We start from the raw sequence: 17121 nt of genomic DNA, 5'->3' as shown, positions 1-17121 counted from the left end.
AATGTGCGAATAGATGCTGAACATTGGGATGATAAGGGCTTACATTTGCCTGCTGTTAGAGGTGGACATATGTCAGACATTATGTTTCGCATGAATTTGCCAACCCTGAAGAATATATTTTTAAAACAATACCTAATAATTTTTGAACTTAATACAGTTAAAATTTAAAAACAAAATGTATACTTCTTATTTGCCCATCCTGTATTATATACTCATCAGTAGCCTGTTGGATCGTTTCATGAAACTTTACATAACATAACTTTTCTACTACATATTACATAAACTACTACCTGTAACGAATAAAATCGCGGATTAGGTAAGTTATATTATTTTCACTTCTCATGCTCTGAAAGTGGGTCGTTGTTATTCTAAAAAATGTGCTGAAAAAGTTACATTTCCACTCTAGAGCACTGTACTTAGTACGTTTTATCTTTTTATTACGATATGAAATTGAAATGTTGGTTTTAAATGGATTTGTTGTACAATTTCCATTCTGATAATTAACTCCCCATTCCATAAACACCTAACCATTCCATTTCCATTTTTACCTAAATTTTTAATTGAAAGTACCCTCAAGAAATATTACTGAAGTTTATACCTACTTAGCCGTGTTTTCTTAAATCCACGTGTAGGTATTTTACTTTTATCGTATTCGAAATGAAATTCGAATCGGATGATATTGGCGCTCGAACGCAGTGAGTACCTCGACAGAAATGGGTGCCTATCAGCCCTTGATTAACAATCTACTACTGTTTTAACTACTACCTATATTTATATATATAGTTAAATAAAAGTAAAAAGTACATCCACATTCTATTATTAGATTAAATTATTTAATTAGTCAATTTGTGCAAGAATGTCCCTATAAAATTTAATTATTTTATTTATTTCGCTACATACTCGTATCCGATACTACTACTATTATCGCTACTTGATATTGATCCTTTTCACATTTCATTGTCTAGTCTCAAAATGATACTTAAACGTAAATTGTTTTAGTTCAAGTACCTATTTCACATAATTAAATATAATACAATGTACACAATGTATAAATGTAACTTTCCGGTTGTCCTAATACCTACCAGATATTAGTAAAAAAAAATACAACATATCCGATAATTAATGAAACAGACAGTAATGTCAAACCTGCTTACTGTATTACAACTTATTGTATTTTTTTTTCCTCTGAAGACTAGTAAATAGAATTTAAGTATAGCTCATGATTTCATTTTCTTTATGCTGTTAGCATGTATGTTAACATTATGTACTTAATAATGAACCTCCAGGTCTATGATTCTTAAGTATGTTAAGTACTCTACATTGTACTTCAAATCCATTTGTATATGTGACTGTTTGTGTTCCTTCTAAATAAATAAATTAATAATAATATCCGAAACTTCAACTCTGATTGTCTACCGTTCGCCTTATATAATATAATATAATAATAATAATTCAGCCTATATACGTCCCACTGCTGGGCACAGGCCTCCTCTCATGCGCGAGAGGGCTCGGGCTATAGTCCCCACGCTAGCCCAATGCGGATTGGGGACTTCACATACACCTTTGAATTTCTTCGCAGATGTATGCAGGTTTCCTCACGATGTTTTCCTTCACCGAAAAGCTAGTGGTAAATATCAAATGATATTTCGTACATAAGTTCCGAAAAACTCATTGGTACGAGCCAGGATTTGAACCCACGACCTCCGGATTGAAAGTCGGACGTCATATCCACTCGGCCACCACCGCATCACCACCGTTCGCCTTAGGTACATTATATACGGTTAAACAATGTAAGCCTGGTCTCCAGACAAATAATGAAAGCCCGTATATTTAACCCTGCAGCATGTTGTCCCATAGTGCCCCAGAGGTTCCAAGGTTTTATATCTCACGTAATGCCTTCCTGTCCCACGGCCCGTCGCCAGTAAATTTTAGAGAGTATATTTTGTACGCGTATATGTTTTATTATGAGTTGTCAAGAAAGTTTTAATTGCATCCATAGAATAGACACAATATATATCATCAACGTAGGTTACTCACCTAACGAACAATCGGGAAATGAAATTCAACTAGACAACGAAATCGCGAAACGTCTGATTGACGTAACTGGTGACCGAAGAGCTGGCGGCTTCTTCGCACAACGTATTAGCATTGCGATACCACGAGGAAATGTCGCCAGCACAATGGCACAATGCCTCAAGGGCCCATTTTAGATTTATGCTAGTTATAGTAACAACACTGTATATGTCCATTATATATACTGTTATTGTAAATGATAGTTATTTGTTTTACAAGGGGGCAAAGTTGTTGTTTGACCGCTCGTGCTAATATTGATACCCGAGCAAGCGAAAGATTCCAAAATTGAACCACAAGCGTAGCGAGTGGTTCGATAACTGGAATCTTAAGCGTTGCGAGGGTTAAACAAACTTTGCCTCCGAGCGAAACACAAAATTTTTCATCACACCAATGAAAGGAAAATAAAAACAAATCAAATCCAAATGAATGTAATACAAAAGTATCATTGAAAATCATCATTTAAAAGTCAATTCTACCAGCTAACATGAGGAAGCAACTCAAAATTTGCATCTGATTACTTTGCCCTCATGTGGATAAAATGCAACTTTCTCAATAGCTTTAGAACAATCAAGACGGCCTTTACCCGTTAGTGTGGTGAAAAAGTAAATTTTGCTACAAACTTAGCGGTCGGCAACGCACAACCCTTTTGTTGGGTGTTCATGGGTGGCGGCAATCGCTTACCATCAGGTGATCCGTCTGCTCGTTCGCCTCCTATATTATAAAAAAAAAAACAATAATTTGACTAGAGGTTAAGGCATGTTCTATAAGGGCTGATTTCTTTCATTAGATTTAGATTTTAATCATTGAGATTGATCTGATCTTGCTACATTTGAAAAGCTCCTCATTCGGAAATACACGATACCTGATTTGATCCAAAACAAATATATATAAAATAACTAAGTATCTGTTGAGTTACAAAAATTCTACACGATTTCATAACTCAGGTGAAGATTTCTTATGACATACGGTGAGACATTTAAGAATAAACTGACTGCTTGGCTTCTTGATAATTGTTTCTATAGTGTACAAAAATATTTAGATCACAACTGACATGCTGCTGAAATTTCTAGTTGATAATTGACATTCATATTCAGGAAATATTGTAAATTCTATTTTATTTATTATAACTTTGACATTTTGTTTAACTTCGACCCTCGATTATTATTTTACTTGACATTGTGTAAATTTGATATTTTTAAATTTTTGTTTCTATTTTTATATATATTGACTGTTTTTTTTAAATATTTGCACGCCTGCATGCAGACTGAATGCACGGATTTTCTTTTATCTTGTAAGACCTTTATATTACTGTGTTCTATGCAAATAAATTCTTTGAATCTTTGAATCTTTGAATCTTTTGATTGTGTTTTTATTGTACAGAACAGGGAATTTTACCAAATTATATCTACATAGACAAAAAAATCTACGCCTAAATAAAAATCTGGTCATAAGATTAAGCAGATACCTACCTACAAATCAATTCTCACTAAAACATAAAAATAATCACGCGTCCGTCAGTTAAAAACGAGCAGCCATCAATCTGATTTATTGAGCGAACAAGATAATCCCACTAGTTTTATCGCGGTTGTAAATTTAAAATCCGCCAACGTTATAGAGATTGAACGAAAATAAATACACGAGATTACTACTATTATACATAGAAAGAAAAATGGCAGCATTTTGAAATAACGTTTTTTGATTCCGGCGTATACTCGTATATTGACGACCGGTTTGGCCTAGTGGGTAGTGACCCTGCCTACGAAGCTGATGGTCCCGGGTTCAAATCCTGGTAAGGGCATGTATTTGTGTGATGAGCATGGAAATTTGTTCCTGAGTCATGGGTGTTTTCTATGTATTTAAGTATTTATAGATATTTATATATTATATATATCGTTGTCTAAGTACCCTCAACACAAGCCTTATTGAGCTTACTGTGGGACTTAGTCAATTTGTGTAATAATGTCCTATAATATTTATTTATTTATTTATTTATTATTTATTGAAACCTACTGGGGTGTTATAACCCTTGACTAGACAAATTTTAAGAGGTGAGTATATTGTTCATATTGAGCAATTTTTGCTGTGGGACTAACCTTAAAATTTGGGTTTTCCCATAAAAACCATCGCCATCTGATCAGGCAAAATGTTGGCGTCGAAACTCTAGGTCCAGCGCGCACAAGTTTTTGCAGAAATCGCGAAGCGCCTGGTTTGACATAACTGGTGACCAAAGAGCTGGCAGCTTCCTCGCACAACGTATCAGTATTGCGATACAACACGAAAATGCCGCCAGAATTCTTGGTACAATGCCTCGAGGGCCTATTTTAGATTTAAGTTATGTTATTGTAAACAAAATTTGTTATTTCCGTTAAACAAACAGCTAGTTTTGATACGAACGTACTTACCTTAAATTAAGTATGGCCTATAAAATCACCTCTCAAAATATGTCTGTTCAAAAAACACTCAGTGTTAAAATAAAATATGTTTGAGACAAAAAAATTCAATCGACCGATCAAATGCCGCAATCTGTCAAAAATCGAATGCGAGGTTTGTCAATCCCTAAATCCTGGATACGAGTAGGTATAGAGGTTAACAGTTTTGAATGATTCACGGTTACTTTCACTAGACAAATCGACCGGGATATGAACCGTGATTAGTTGATTATATTATGCTTTTATATTGTTAATAAGCTCCCGGTATTTCGACGCAGTTACATGCATCTTGTTCACGGGTAACTGGAGATGGCGGGGGGTGTCAAAGTTGTGTAGACCGCGTTCGGTCCACTCTCATTCGTAAGCGTTGGCTGCGTTCGCTTTCAACGTTACCAGAGGGTCTACCGCGAACCACGTTCGACGTGTTGCCTCACTTACGTACGAATTTACAAGTACGACAAAGTTATTGGTGTGTTGCCATCGTAACCCATACGATTTGACAGTTCGTGGACTAATAATATTAGTCTAACACCGTTCGAGAAATAGGCCCCTGGTCGCGTCCACACTTGTTGGTCTATCCGAGCACACTACACTCACAGTGTCACTACGCGTATTTTGGATATCAATGGTATTTTATTTGTTTGTATAAAAAACCATTGATATCACAATCACAGGATTCCCGGTCGATTTAACTCTAGGTATAGGGAGCGTGCATGAACTATAGGAGGCAGCACAGGAGCCGTCAGATTTTTGGCGCGAGGCGTAAATGTGATGTTTTTGTTCCGATGGAGCCCACAATATGGCAGAACCTACTATGCACAAGAAAACACTTGACGTGTAAATGTGCCTGTTTATGGTTCCGATTCAGACCCCAAGATGGCAGACCCTCCAACGCGCACGGTCCCTATAGAGGTTACGAGTTTGTGGTAAATGGGCCGAGTTATGGAATAGGCAGCACATCACACTGGGGAGCTTGCTACATTGATTTTGGTAGCTCGTGGCCACAGATTTGACAAAAAAAGGGGGTAGGGAGGCCAGTTTCCGTTCAAATATGTGTTACGGCGTTGATCTTGTTTTGATATACTGAAATATACTGATAATAAGATTAAAATCATATCAAATGAATAAATCTGAATCGGTCTAAAGGATGACTCACGCTAGACCGGGCCGAGGCGTCCGACACGTCATTTTCTATGACGGCTGATCGGTGATCACGTGGTGCTCTCCATAGAAAACGAAGCGCCGGAAGCTCCGACCCGGCCCCGGGCCGGTTTAGCGTGAGTCATCCTTAAAGGTCACTTGAGACAAAACTTCATGACAAGCACAATGCCCATGTCACACACTCACTAATCGTTTTTCAAGATCTCTGACCAAACTGTTTCTAAGGTCTTCTAATTTCCTAGTCTTGTGATCGATCCTGCTCATGTCAAAACTTAAAAAGCATGTTTTTCTCAACTATTTATATTCTAACCAAGTTCCATAACGAAAAAACTTAACTAAAGTTATTGGAGAATCTATCAAAAACTAAAAAACTTCACGATCCACGGACGTGCCAATAGTTGATAGATGTGTTCAAAGTTGAATGTCCAGTTTGTATCGCTTCGCTCGCTCCCTTACACTCTGATGAAATCGTGTTGCCTTTTATTTATTCAAAGACCTGTTTGTCAAGACTGTCTACATCAGAGGGCCTACCTCGAACCACGGTCGACGTGTTACCTCTCTGTCGCACTTGTAAATTCGTACGTAAGTGTGACAGGGAGGCAACACGTCGAACGTGGTTCGCGGTAGGCCCTCAGGAGTCCGCAGCAAGCTCGGCCGAATTGCACTTTCCCATACAAACGGAGTTTCGTTCTCGTTCTAAAACTACGTCTTGGATTTTAATGAAACTTTGCACATACAATAACATGAGTTATATCTATGCCTGTAATTAGTTTATATAGTTCCAGCTTATAGGACAAAAGAAATACTTAAATTCGCTGTATTTTTAGAGCTCCGCACCGCAAACGGCAGAAACGGAACCCTTATTGTAAAGTGATCCTACTTTGTTGTCCGTCCGTCCGCCGGTCCGTCAGTCAAGACCCTTTATCTCGGGAACGCGTGGAGGTATCGACTTGAAATTAAAAACATATACTCAGGTTTACAGTCCCTAAAAGCTGTGAAAAAATCAAACTTCTAACTAATGTGAAAAAAATGATATGGTCGTTGATGTCGCAAAGAACATATATTTCGACATTCTCAAGGGACCTAATTTATAGGGTACTTCCCGTTGACCTAGAACTACACAATTTGGCACGTAATATCGTGTTTTTTTATACTACGTCGGTGGCAAACAAGCACGGCCCGCCTGATGGTAAGCAGTCTCCGTAGCCTATGTACGCCTGCAACTCCAGATGAGTCACATGCGCGTCGCCGACCCTAAGGGTGCCCTTCGACCAAAGATGCATCACGCTCGGCTTCCACTACAACTACAGAAAAAAACACACAAATACAGAAAAAATCTGAAAATATTCATTTACCTATAAAAAAAAAAATTAAGTTAAATTTGTAGGGAACCCTCGGTAGGCGAGTCCGACTTGCACTTAGCCGGTTTTTTAATCATATCTGAAGCTACATATCATTACAGTAGGGCTAAGATGATCGGCTCTTTATCATTTGTCACCATGTCTGTCACGTTCTGACAAGTATGTAAGTGCGAAAGTGACGGGCATAGTGACAAGTGATAAAAAATGGAACCATGCTGCCACTGCAGGACTAGATATACCTTATCCTATTGTAAGTACAAAGTTTCAGAGCAATCTAGACGTAGCTAGTCGTATTAAAATAGAGCGTAAGTACGTTTGTATGGAGAACCGAGCTTGCAGCGGAGTCTTACATACACAAAAGCGTTTCAAAAGTTTATACTTTCAATGAAACTTTCAATGACACACTTTCAATGAAAGTCTTACATAAAGACTTTTGTTATGAAATTTACTGTTGCTTCTTAAACTTCGCTCCTCATCATTCCAGTTTCCCTGTTTGAAAAATCAGGCTGAAATAATAAACAAAATGTTTTCAAGCAAGTTTTTTCCTGATGAAGCTAACCTAACCTAACCTAACAATATAAATATTTATACAATACAATGTAAATATTTATTATTGCTCACCAATGTGAAAATCAACATGACAAATTAAGCACATAACTTAAACTATACATCCACCGCATCACCAGAAAATAAAATACTTATTTCGTTGAGTCAGTATTACAGCGGACTCATAATGACCGTATGTAGGTAGTGAATGAACTGTGCAGAATTTAATTAATTTAAATAACGACATTAAAAAATCCGTTTGGCCCCCTTTACACTTAATTTCTCACTGATTTTACTATATTAAAATAATTATATAGTAAACACCCCTATAATGAACACCAGGATGGTTGGAGTTTTTTTATTTCTGGCAACATTTTACCATAAACAAGAGCCAAAGCGCTGCTTAAGTTTAATTTTTCATTGATAATTATTACTTTGAAAATTAATGGCGTCATACATCCCATGACTGGTGCAAAAATCATAGTTTTATAGGTTAATAATATTGAAACCAATTGCAGTAGCTTTTATTCAATACATAGAAAACATAAAAGACGAATTGGACATTAAATTTTTAAAGCATAAAGCGGTAGAAATTTTACAGATGTCGGTAAAATATCAAAAATACTCCAAATTTTCTCTTAAATGTCCCATGATTGGTGCCGTTAACATACATACAATACACCATTACATAAATAAACGCCCTTACGAAGATTCAAATCGGACGTCCAGCAAAGGAACCCGTTCGAACAATGTGTGAAACATACACACACATTTCAAATTCCGCTTGCCCCGTTTCAACAAACTGACATACCTAGTTTTTGAAGTCCCATTCGTAATTCACGCGCCATCCCACGCGCCTTCGTTTCCGGCTCCTGACACCTGCCACAGTTTAAACATAATATTTTACATTTACATCTAATGAAACCTGCTATAATTAAAAACCTCATGGCATCTAGTTTCTTTGCTCCCCTGCCTGCAGAAGATTAGCATAGGTTTAATTTTAATTTATTGATTTAAATAAGAAACAAATTACTTCTTTCTTTTCTCATAGCATGTTTTGGCGTTTGTAAAGTCTTTAATTTTGTGCTAACCTGTAATATAACTACCTTTGTATCCTGTCTGTGGAAACCTGTAATTGGCTTCCCTGATACATATTTATGTTAACCTAGTTTTAGTTTACTTAAGCTGTTGGTTTTCCGAATAAAATAAAATAAATAAATAAATAATTATATACAAAAACAAGTAGGGCATAGCCAAAAGTACCTTTGGAGAAAACCACAAATATAATAACACTGCTATTTACTCTGTATAAGTATGTAGTGTTATGTTCCTGATGGTGCGCAAGGTTTCTCATGGTAGAAGAGGCGACTGCAAAATTCCGTACCGACTTGACCGCGATGAAATTCACAATAGTTTGTCATAAAAGTGATGCTAAGTCCCACTTTGATAGTCTGCCACGGTGGAACTTGCCAAAAGTACAAAGAAGAAGGCCGCTTCTGGTGCGGAAAAGGGGGGCTGATTTAGCCCTTCCCATAAGCAAGGTCACCATCGGTACCCCTAAATATACCCTTCTGATTCAACCAATTCTAGTCGGTATGTATGAACCCTCGTTTCAGTAATATATGTCTGCTAAGGTTTTTCGTGCCGAAACAGTTTCGCGTTTTGTCGCGTCTGTTTGCGTCGGGGGTAAAACTGGAAACAAGTTGTTGAGTGAATGCAACAGCACAAGTGGGTGCGTTCAACGGGGCCGTGCCGTACAGTTGCGATCGTGGCCCACAAATGGTCTCACCAAAGATCATCGCTGCGCTTCGGGCCGGCATTTACACAGAAGAGAAAGGGCCTACAACACAATAGTATTTTTTTTTAATTAACAAAAAACGCAATTTAACCAACGTTACGTGTGTTTATTATATTTGAAATTTCTGTGAGATTACATTAAATACACCTTTTTCCAAATAAAACATAAATTTATGAAATCGGTTCACATGATAGAGAATTATCATCGAAAAACCAACATACGTGCATTGCATCGTGCAAATTAGTTACCCATTTGCCGATAGATGGCGCTGTACACAATAATACTTAGTATAAGTACTTCTGTTCAAAAGTATTTTGCCTTTATAGTTGAGATAATTCAAAATTTGTACGGAACCGTCGATGCGCGAGTAAAACGAACTAGCACTTGACCGGTTTTATTTATTTTTTATGCTGAGGCGAGCCCATTTCGTGGTAAACAATGTCAATGTAAATAATAATAAATATTATAGGACATTATTACACAAATTGACTAAATCCCACAGTAAGCTCAATAATGCTTGTGTAGAGGGTACTTAGACAACGATATATATAATATATAATAATAATAATAAAATGCTTTATTGCACACTACAAAATAAATAAATAAATATATAAATATTTATAAATACTTAAATACATAGAAAACACCCATGACTCAGGAACAAATATCCATGCTCATCACACGAATAAATGCCCTTACCAGGATTTGAACCCGGGACCATCGGCATCGTAGGCGGGGTCACTACCCACTAGGCCAAACTGGTCGTCGAAATGTGTTTTAATCTTTTCTTTAACGAAATAAATTATTTATGGTTATGAATGTTTGCAAGCGCACCAAGCAGCTCGAAAACACCTATAGTTGATCTACTGCTTTAAACTATGAATATACTGTGCTCTTGGCTCCTCTCCAGGTGCCTAAAACCTGCCCCATAGGCGGTTATCGCACTGGATGCGATTCGCAAGTTGCTCCGATGTGCGAGTGGGATATCCCTATGATACGCGCATAGCGTTGTCTGGCTCAAACATCGGAGCGACGTGCGAATCGCATCCAGTTTGATAACCTATTGTCCCAAGTTCACACACTCGTGTACGCTACTTTATGACGTAGTCTTGTAGCCATTAGGACCATAATAGCGTGAGCTGGCATTTGAATTGTTTTGAAAGTTAGATATTGAATTATATTGTTTAATTATCGTTAGAGTAGGTATGCAACTATACCGGTTCAAGGTTTCGATAAGAGACATTAAGAGCGGCGTAAAGCCAGGATATCAGAAAGAAACAAAAGATACAGAGTGCCGCATGAAACTTGGGATTTGAAATCGGGTATGTTCTTAAACTACGTTCAAAAGTGAGCCATGGGCATTATGAATGTCATCTCGCTTTGTGGTAAGGCACAGCACAGCGGCCAGATAATATAGAGCAGAGCCCAACTGGGGAAGTAGCTTAACCAAAAACTGACTTGTGAAATTTATTATGACGCTTCCACACTTTGTTATCATGGCCTTGCTTATCATCAAAGTCGATGAAGACTCAGCTTAAATGGACTCTAGTTCTCCACATTTAATAACAATTTTAATAATTGAGATACAAATTTTAATAAGTATGTAATATAATATGACAGTTGAAAACTGCATACGGATTACAAATATTACCATGTTGCTTTTTGTGAGTTCCTTAACTAGCCTGCAGACCGTTCGAATGGATGATCCTGACCACCATCTTCGCCAACTGCATCGCGCTGGCGGTGTTCACACCCTACCCCAACAGCGATTCCAACTACACCAACTCTGTTCTGGTAAGTACCTTTTACCTACATGAGTTTAGGAAACGAGAGAAAATTAAGTAACCTGAGCTATAAATAGTTTTAAATATGAAAAATTGTATTGACATGTAAAACTATGTTTTATAAAGGAATAAATGAATGAATGAATGAAAGTGTCCCAAGACGCCCAAATTTAGTAACTTTCAATGATCCAAACCTCTTACTTCCTAGCCGACCACTTGTTAGTAAGGTAGTTTTTCAGACCTCTAACACGATACTTGATTTCGACCAATGTTCCCGGACATTTTATTTTAAAGGGCTCACTGAAGAGATGACAGTTAATTTTCAAGAAATAATGTTTCTCAACATCCTGAGGCCATTGTTACGGTAACTTAGACTTTCGGTTTTTCGAAATTTATAAACGAAGACCTCATATTGCCAAAATTGTTTTTGTCTTCTTCTGAAGTTGCTCCTTTATAATTTGCAGGAGAAAATCGAATACGTGTTCCTGGTCATTTTCACGGGGGAGTGCTTGATGAAGATCTTCGCGTACGGGTTTGTGATGCACGCCGGCTCTTATCTGAGGAATGGATGGAACTTGCTGGATTTCACCATCGTCGTTATTGGGTGAGTCTTGAACCTCAGTAGTACCTCCTATTAACTGTACCTGCCTTCGATATTCGAGCAAGAGTTGGGTGTGTTGGGGCTGGGGTGGGAGGAGCACAAGCTCAGAGAGGACCGGAGTCAGTGGAAAATAATTGTTCGAGTCCTACACCCCAGCAGGGTAAAACAAGACGGAAAGAAGAAAGAAAACCTTCGATATACAGTACTTAGGGTTTTCATAGTCCCGATAAGAAAATTGATGGATTGGCAGTTTCGACTTTTATTTTCGGTGAATTACACTTAATCTATATATCCAATATAATGCTGAGTTCAGACTTCATACCACATAGTTGCCAGGCTCAAGGGCCACTATACTCCTCATTCTGCCATCAGAAACTATTCCAGTAGCCGTTACTAAAACAGTGTTCTTAAGTAACGACTATATACAAACAATTTGATTTAATCTACTTAAGTCGTACGGAGTCTATGAATAAGGGCAGCGTAGGACCGGTCATAAAGATATTTAGGATAAATTTTTGTCCAGCAGTGGACGACTTTGGGCTGATACGATGAAGATGAATTTGTTTGACATAATGCCAACGGCCGCTTTCTATCACAGCACCGCTCGCCGTCGGTAGGGTGTTCATCCTCACACCCTAGAGTCTAAATGGTCGCGTACTGTGCGGTTTAAGAAGAACTTCCGAGGTTTTCCTGCTACAGATTGGGTTCTTCAAAAAAGGAGTGTACATGTTATGAAAGGGTCGGCAACGCGCATGTAATATCGCTGGTGTTGCAGGCGTCCGTAGGCTACGGTGACTGCTTACCATCAGCCAGGCCGTATGCTTGTTTGCCACCGACGTGGTATTAAAAAAATAATTTGTAGGTACGGTCACGGACTTTAATTGTTGGTCCATTTAGGGTTCAAGCTAATTTGGTTATCAATACTAACGGTATGAAATTTTCAATATAAATTAAGCCCTAAATGGCTGTACCATGCCTGTTTCATTGCAGAATGGTGAGCACGGTGCTGTCGAGTATATTCAAAGATGCGTTCGACGTGAAGGCGCTGCGGGCGTTCAGAGTGCTCCGACCTCTGAGACTTGTTTCTGGTGTTCCAAGTAAGTTGTTCTTCTAAATAAGATCAAAGTTTCTTAGATTTTAATTAACTGACTTCGTATTAACAGCATAACAGTTTCTTAACTGACCAGTAGTGTACCTTATAAATAAAATAAAAAAATAAAATAAAATAAAAAATAAAAATCATTTATTTCAGACCGATAAGATCCATAAAATTTGTTAGTAACAGCAAAAAAATTCTTACACCCTACGTTAGTACCAATTAATTTACAAAAAACTAAATTAAAATTAAATCATCCAGCTCATTTAGCCTTGCCTATCAACACGTCTACCCAGTAGCTCGTGAGATGGCAATCAAGGCGTTCAGCCAACGTCCTTAGGAGGCTGTTGCTACTGCCGCGCACGCGTGTCAGCAGAGACGCTATTCTTTTGCGCCTGATGGCATAAAAGTCATCCGTTCGCGCCTCCGCGAACATACCGGATGCGCTACAGTACCTCGGCAGCTTCAACAGCATCCTCAGGACGTTATTGTACTGAACCCTTAGTGTATTATAGGCTCGCTGCGTAAATGTTGCCCACAGACTGCACGTGTAAAAAGTTTGGCAGTATGCCTTATGCCTTTGTAATAAGATTTATGAATGCTTGTTAGTAACATTGTAGACAAATATATTTGGCTTCCCGCAGTATATTGGCCACGACATAATCCCCATCCGCCCACGTCTACTCGCAGCAGCTACCTTGTTTTTTTATCTCTTTTCAATATTTATACAATCTCCGTACGAAATTAGGAAATTACTCATTTCTCGCTACCCAAAGGGTGTTGAAAGGGATCGTTTTTTTAGACCGTTTTGTTATTTACTTATAAAATGTAATGTTACTGGTGCAATTAAGGATATTTACTTACTTTGCTTACTTAAGTACTTTACACCTTCTCATTATTATATTAAATGTATATTTCCACTATCCTCAGGTCTCCAGATCGTGCTGAACTCCATCCTGAAAGCGATGATCCCGCTGCTCCACATCGCGCTGCTGGTCATTTTCGTCATCATCATCTATGCCATCATCGGCCTTGAGCTCTTCTCCGGGAAAATGCACAAGACCTGCTTCCACAAACATACCAGTAATTATTTAATTTGATCATCCATCCATCAACCCCATCGAATGAATGGGTGAGGATCATAAATCCTAAAGTGGCATTATGTGATACGAAAGCTAGGCATTTTATCCTAGATGTCGATGGGTTGAAGATATTGAACCGGGTTAGCGCAATCTTTGTCACTGATGAGAGACTGTGCAGGATTGATGAGAGACTGGGTGGTTTTGGGTTAGTGAGCCATAGAGTTAGTTGAATACCGTGATTCACACTGATATTACATTAAAAACAGCCGCATATCACGTATGGGCTGCAACGGATTTCTTTTCCCTATTATAACCTCTCTAGCAGTGAGCAGTGCACACTAGTACGAGACGGTAATGAGTAACTCAATCTGAAGAACGATGGCGAAAACACCTAGGATCTTCACAGTCTGGTCGCCTAGATGAAATATTAAATTCTTCATTTTCCAAAGACACTTCTTTTTTTAGACGAGATGATGGACTCCCCCCACCCCTGCGACGTGGACAATGGTTTCAATTGCTCCAGCCTGGGCGCCGAGATGGAGTGCCGTGAAGGCTGGATCGGGCCCAATTTCGGCATCACCAACTTCGATAACTTCGGGCTATCTATGTTGACTGTGTTCCAGTGCATTACATTGGAGGGGTGGACCGAAGTCATGTATAATGTGAGTACCTAATTTATATGAGTGCCTATGTGAGCTGTAGACCTCGTGAACCCCCATGCCTCCGCCATTTTAAAAATAAACCATAAACTGGATCGATGATTAAACTCCATTTAAATGTCGATCCTGCTCACAAAATATCACGAGCATAAGTTGGTAAATGAAAACAACACGAGAACCACAGGACAGATATGTCTGTTTTCAGAAAGCTTGTTTTAAACTTTACAATAAATTTTGCTCAGGTATACCACAAGGAGGTATTTTGGAGCCATTTATATAACTTGGCCACGAAATTCAGAGTGATCCTAATTGATCATTTTGTGTGATTTTCAGATTCAAGATGCGATGGGCAACAGCTGGGAGTGGATTTATTTCGTGTCGATGGTCATATTGGGAGCTTTTTTCGTAATGAACCTAATTCTCGGTGTGTTGTCTGGGTACGTACGAATCATCAACATAGAACTAAATATTAATCATGTTGAATTACTATAAACTATAAAGGGACTTAATTGCGTACACGTAAACTTTTAATTTATCTCCGACGTTTTGAAAGAAGTCCTTTTTTCCGTTGAGAACCAAATAAATATCAACATCTACCTACGTGATGTTTAATAACAACCAAAACACTAGGATTGTGACTGATATTTTTCAAGAGTATTTCTTCGATTCAGTCTTAATGTAATTATTTCAGAGAATTTTCTAAAGAGAGAGAAAAAGCGAAAAACAGGGGAGACTTCCAAAAACTTCGCGAGAAGCAGCAACTAGAAGAGGACTTGAAGGGCTACCTCGACTGGATCACGCAGGCAGAGTACTTGGAGCCTTTGGCGGATCAGAACGACACTGCAGACCAGTTGAGAGAGTATAGTTTAGGTAAAATAAAATAACTTCAAAATTATTAGCGTCTGCTGCATTCGCGGCAAATACTTCAACCACTGGGCCTCAGGAATGAAAACAGGAATTTCTCGACTGTATGCAATCTATTAAAGGCTTATGGCGCTCTTTGGCCAACTATAAGGTACAGTATGGTTCGTACCTCCTATCTGAATCAAGTCAGGTGATTGTATTCGTCACCTCTAACTAACACTTTCCTGACAAAATGTATTGAGTATGAAATTGCCTGTCAGTTTTATGACAATTGCTAACTGGCTGTTAATGGCACTTAGTTAAGCTAAAACACTTATTAATAAATAGATTGATAAAAGCTTCCAATAATTGCCACAATTTGACAGTAACTGATGTTTGTACAGGAGCAGGAGCAGCAGAAAACCATGACTCATCAGACCATTTAGGAGTCGAGATGAGTGAACCACAGAAGAGCTGCCTTTGCAAACTCTGGAAGCAGGACTTCGATAAGGTAAGTACTATTTGTAATGTAAATACATCCAATCAGAATAGCTGTAAAATGATCGTAACAGGAGAAGCAAAAAGAGTTGGACTGATTGTTGAGAATCAAGTTTTATCTTAGAATTGTACTAACACAAGGGTCATTTACACACCTTCTAAGCCAGTTACTGAGATCCTCAATCATTAAACAATGTAACTGAAATTGAAAGTATTAATTATGTTTTACCTAATATGTGACTGCAGCCGGCAAAACGTCCCATTTTGTCGCTTGCCATACGGACGCCTTGTCAGGTTATTCGTATAAAGATACAACCAAATCTCGCCGTATGTTGTGGGATTATAAGAAATGATAAATTTACCTTCTTAATATGTTGTCCCCAGATCAATCGAAGAATGAAGCGTAGCTGTAGGAAAGCAGTGAAATCGCAGACATTCTACTGGCTGATCATTCTTCTCGTGTTCCTGAACACTGTGGTGTTAGCCAGCGAGCATTATCAGTGAGTATTATTAAAGGCAGGAAAATAAAAAGCATTTCACATAGACACATATAGAAGAGAAGAATGAACATACAGAAACAAAGAAAATGGTAAAATCCTAAAAAAGAAAATGTAAAAAAAATTTAGTTAAAGAGTAATCTTCTAAAAAAGATAGGAATTAAAGTGTAGTAAGTAACTCTGAGGATAACGTTAATTAATTGAGAGAAGACTGCTTATAATATAAGCCTGAAAGCTTTTAGATTTCTTGTATAGATTATATTTTTATTTCAGGCAACCAAGCTGGCTAGATTTGTTCCAAGAGTACGGGAACGCCTTTTTCGTAGCACTTTTTACTTTAGAAATGTTAGTCAAGATGTACAGTCTAGGATTACAAGTAAGTTATACTTATGCTAAACTGGGTTTTTTACGTTTTCATATTAATATTTACAAAGCATTTTGTCATGTGATGACCAAGTGAACATGTTCAATGGCAGGATCGTCATCAAAATTTATTGTCTGTGTAGAAATAGAGATTTCTACAATTTTGAACTTAGGTAGCTTCTTTTTCTTCCCCTTCCGGTGACTTATTAATAGCTTGTACCTCTCTACCAACCTTTAGTTGCTCAACTATAAGTACTTTTAAAAAAATTCGTACGCTTCAAATACATCTGCATTCACTTAATTTTCATCATAATAATTATTGATTACTTT

General features: G+C 37.9%; 1 protein-coding gene across 2 annotated transcripts in view; it reads left to right on the top strand.

Annotated features, from left to right (window-relative positions):
• LOC133530754 (muscle calcium channel subunit alpha-1) overlaps nt 1-17121 on the top strand; it is a 158945-nt gene that overhangs the window by 98119 nt on the left and 43705 nt on the right. For both annotated transcript variants that reach the window (XM_061868807.1, XM_061868808.1), the window contains exons 4-13: nt 11057-11162; nt 11617-11756; nt 12744-12850; nt 13780-13932; nt 14397-14593; nt 14924-15027; nt 15282-15460; nt 15838-15944; nt 16316-16431; nt 16702-16804. In XM_061868807.1, coding sequence (XP_061724791.1) covers nt 11057-11162; nt 11617-11756; nt 12744-12850; nt 13780-13932; nt 14397-14593; nt 14924-15027; nt 15282-15460; nt 15838-15944; nt 16316-16431; nt 16702-16804 — 1312 coding nt within the window. The remainder of the gene's footprint in view (nt 1-11056; nt 11163-11616; nt 11757-12743; nt 12851-13779; nt 13933-14396; nt 14594-14923; nt 15028-15281; nt 15461-15837; nt 15945-16315; nt 16432-16701; nt 16805-17121) is intronic.

This window comes from Cydia pomonella, chromosome 23 (genome assembly GCF_033807575.1).
Source record: "Cydia pomonella isolate Wapato2018A chromosome 23, ilCydPomo1, whole genome shotgun sequence".
In the NCBI taxonomy this organism is placed as follows: Eukaryota; Metazoa; Arthropoda; class Insecta; order Lepidoptera; family Tortricidae; genus Cydia; species Cydia pomonella.
This window is presented reverse-complemented; position numbering and strand designations above follow the sequence as displayed.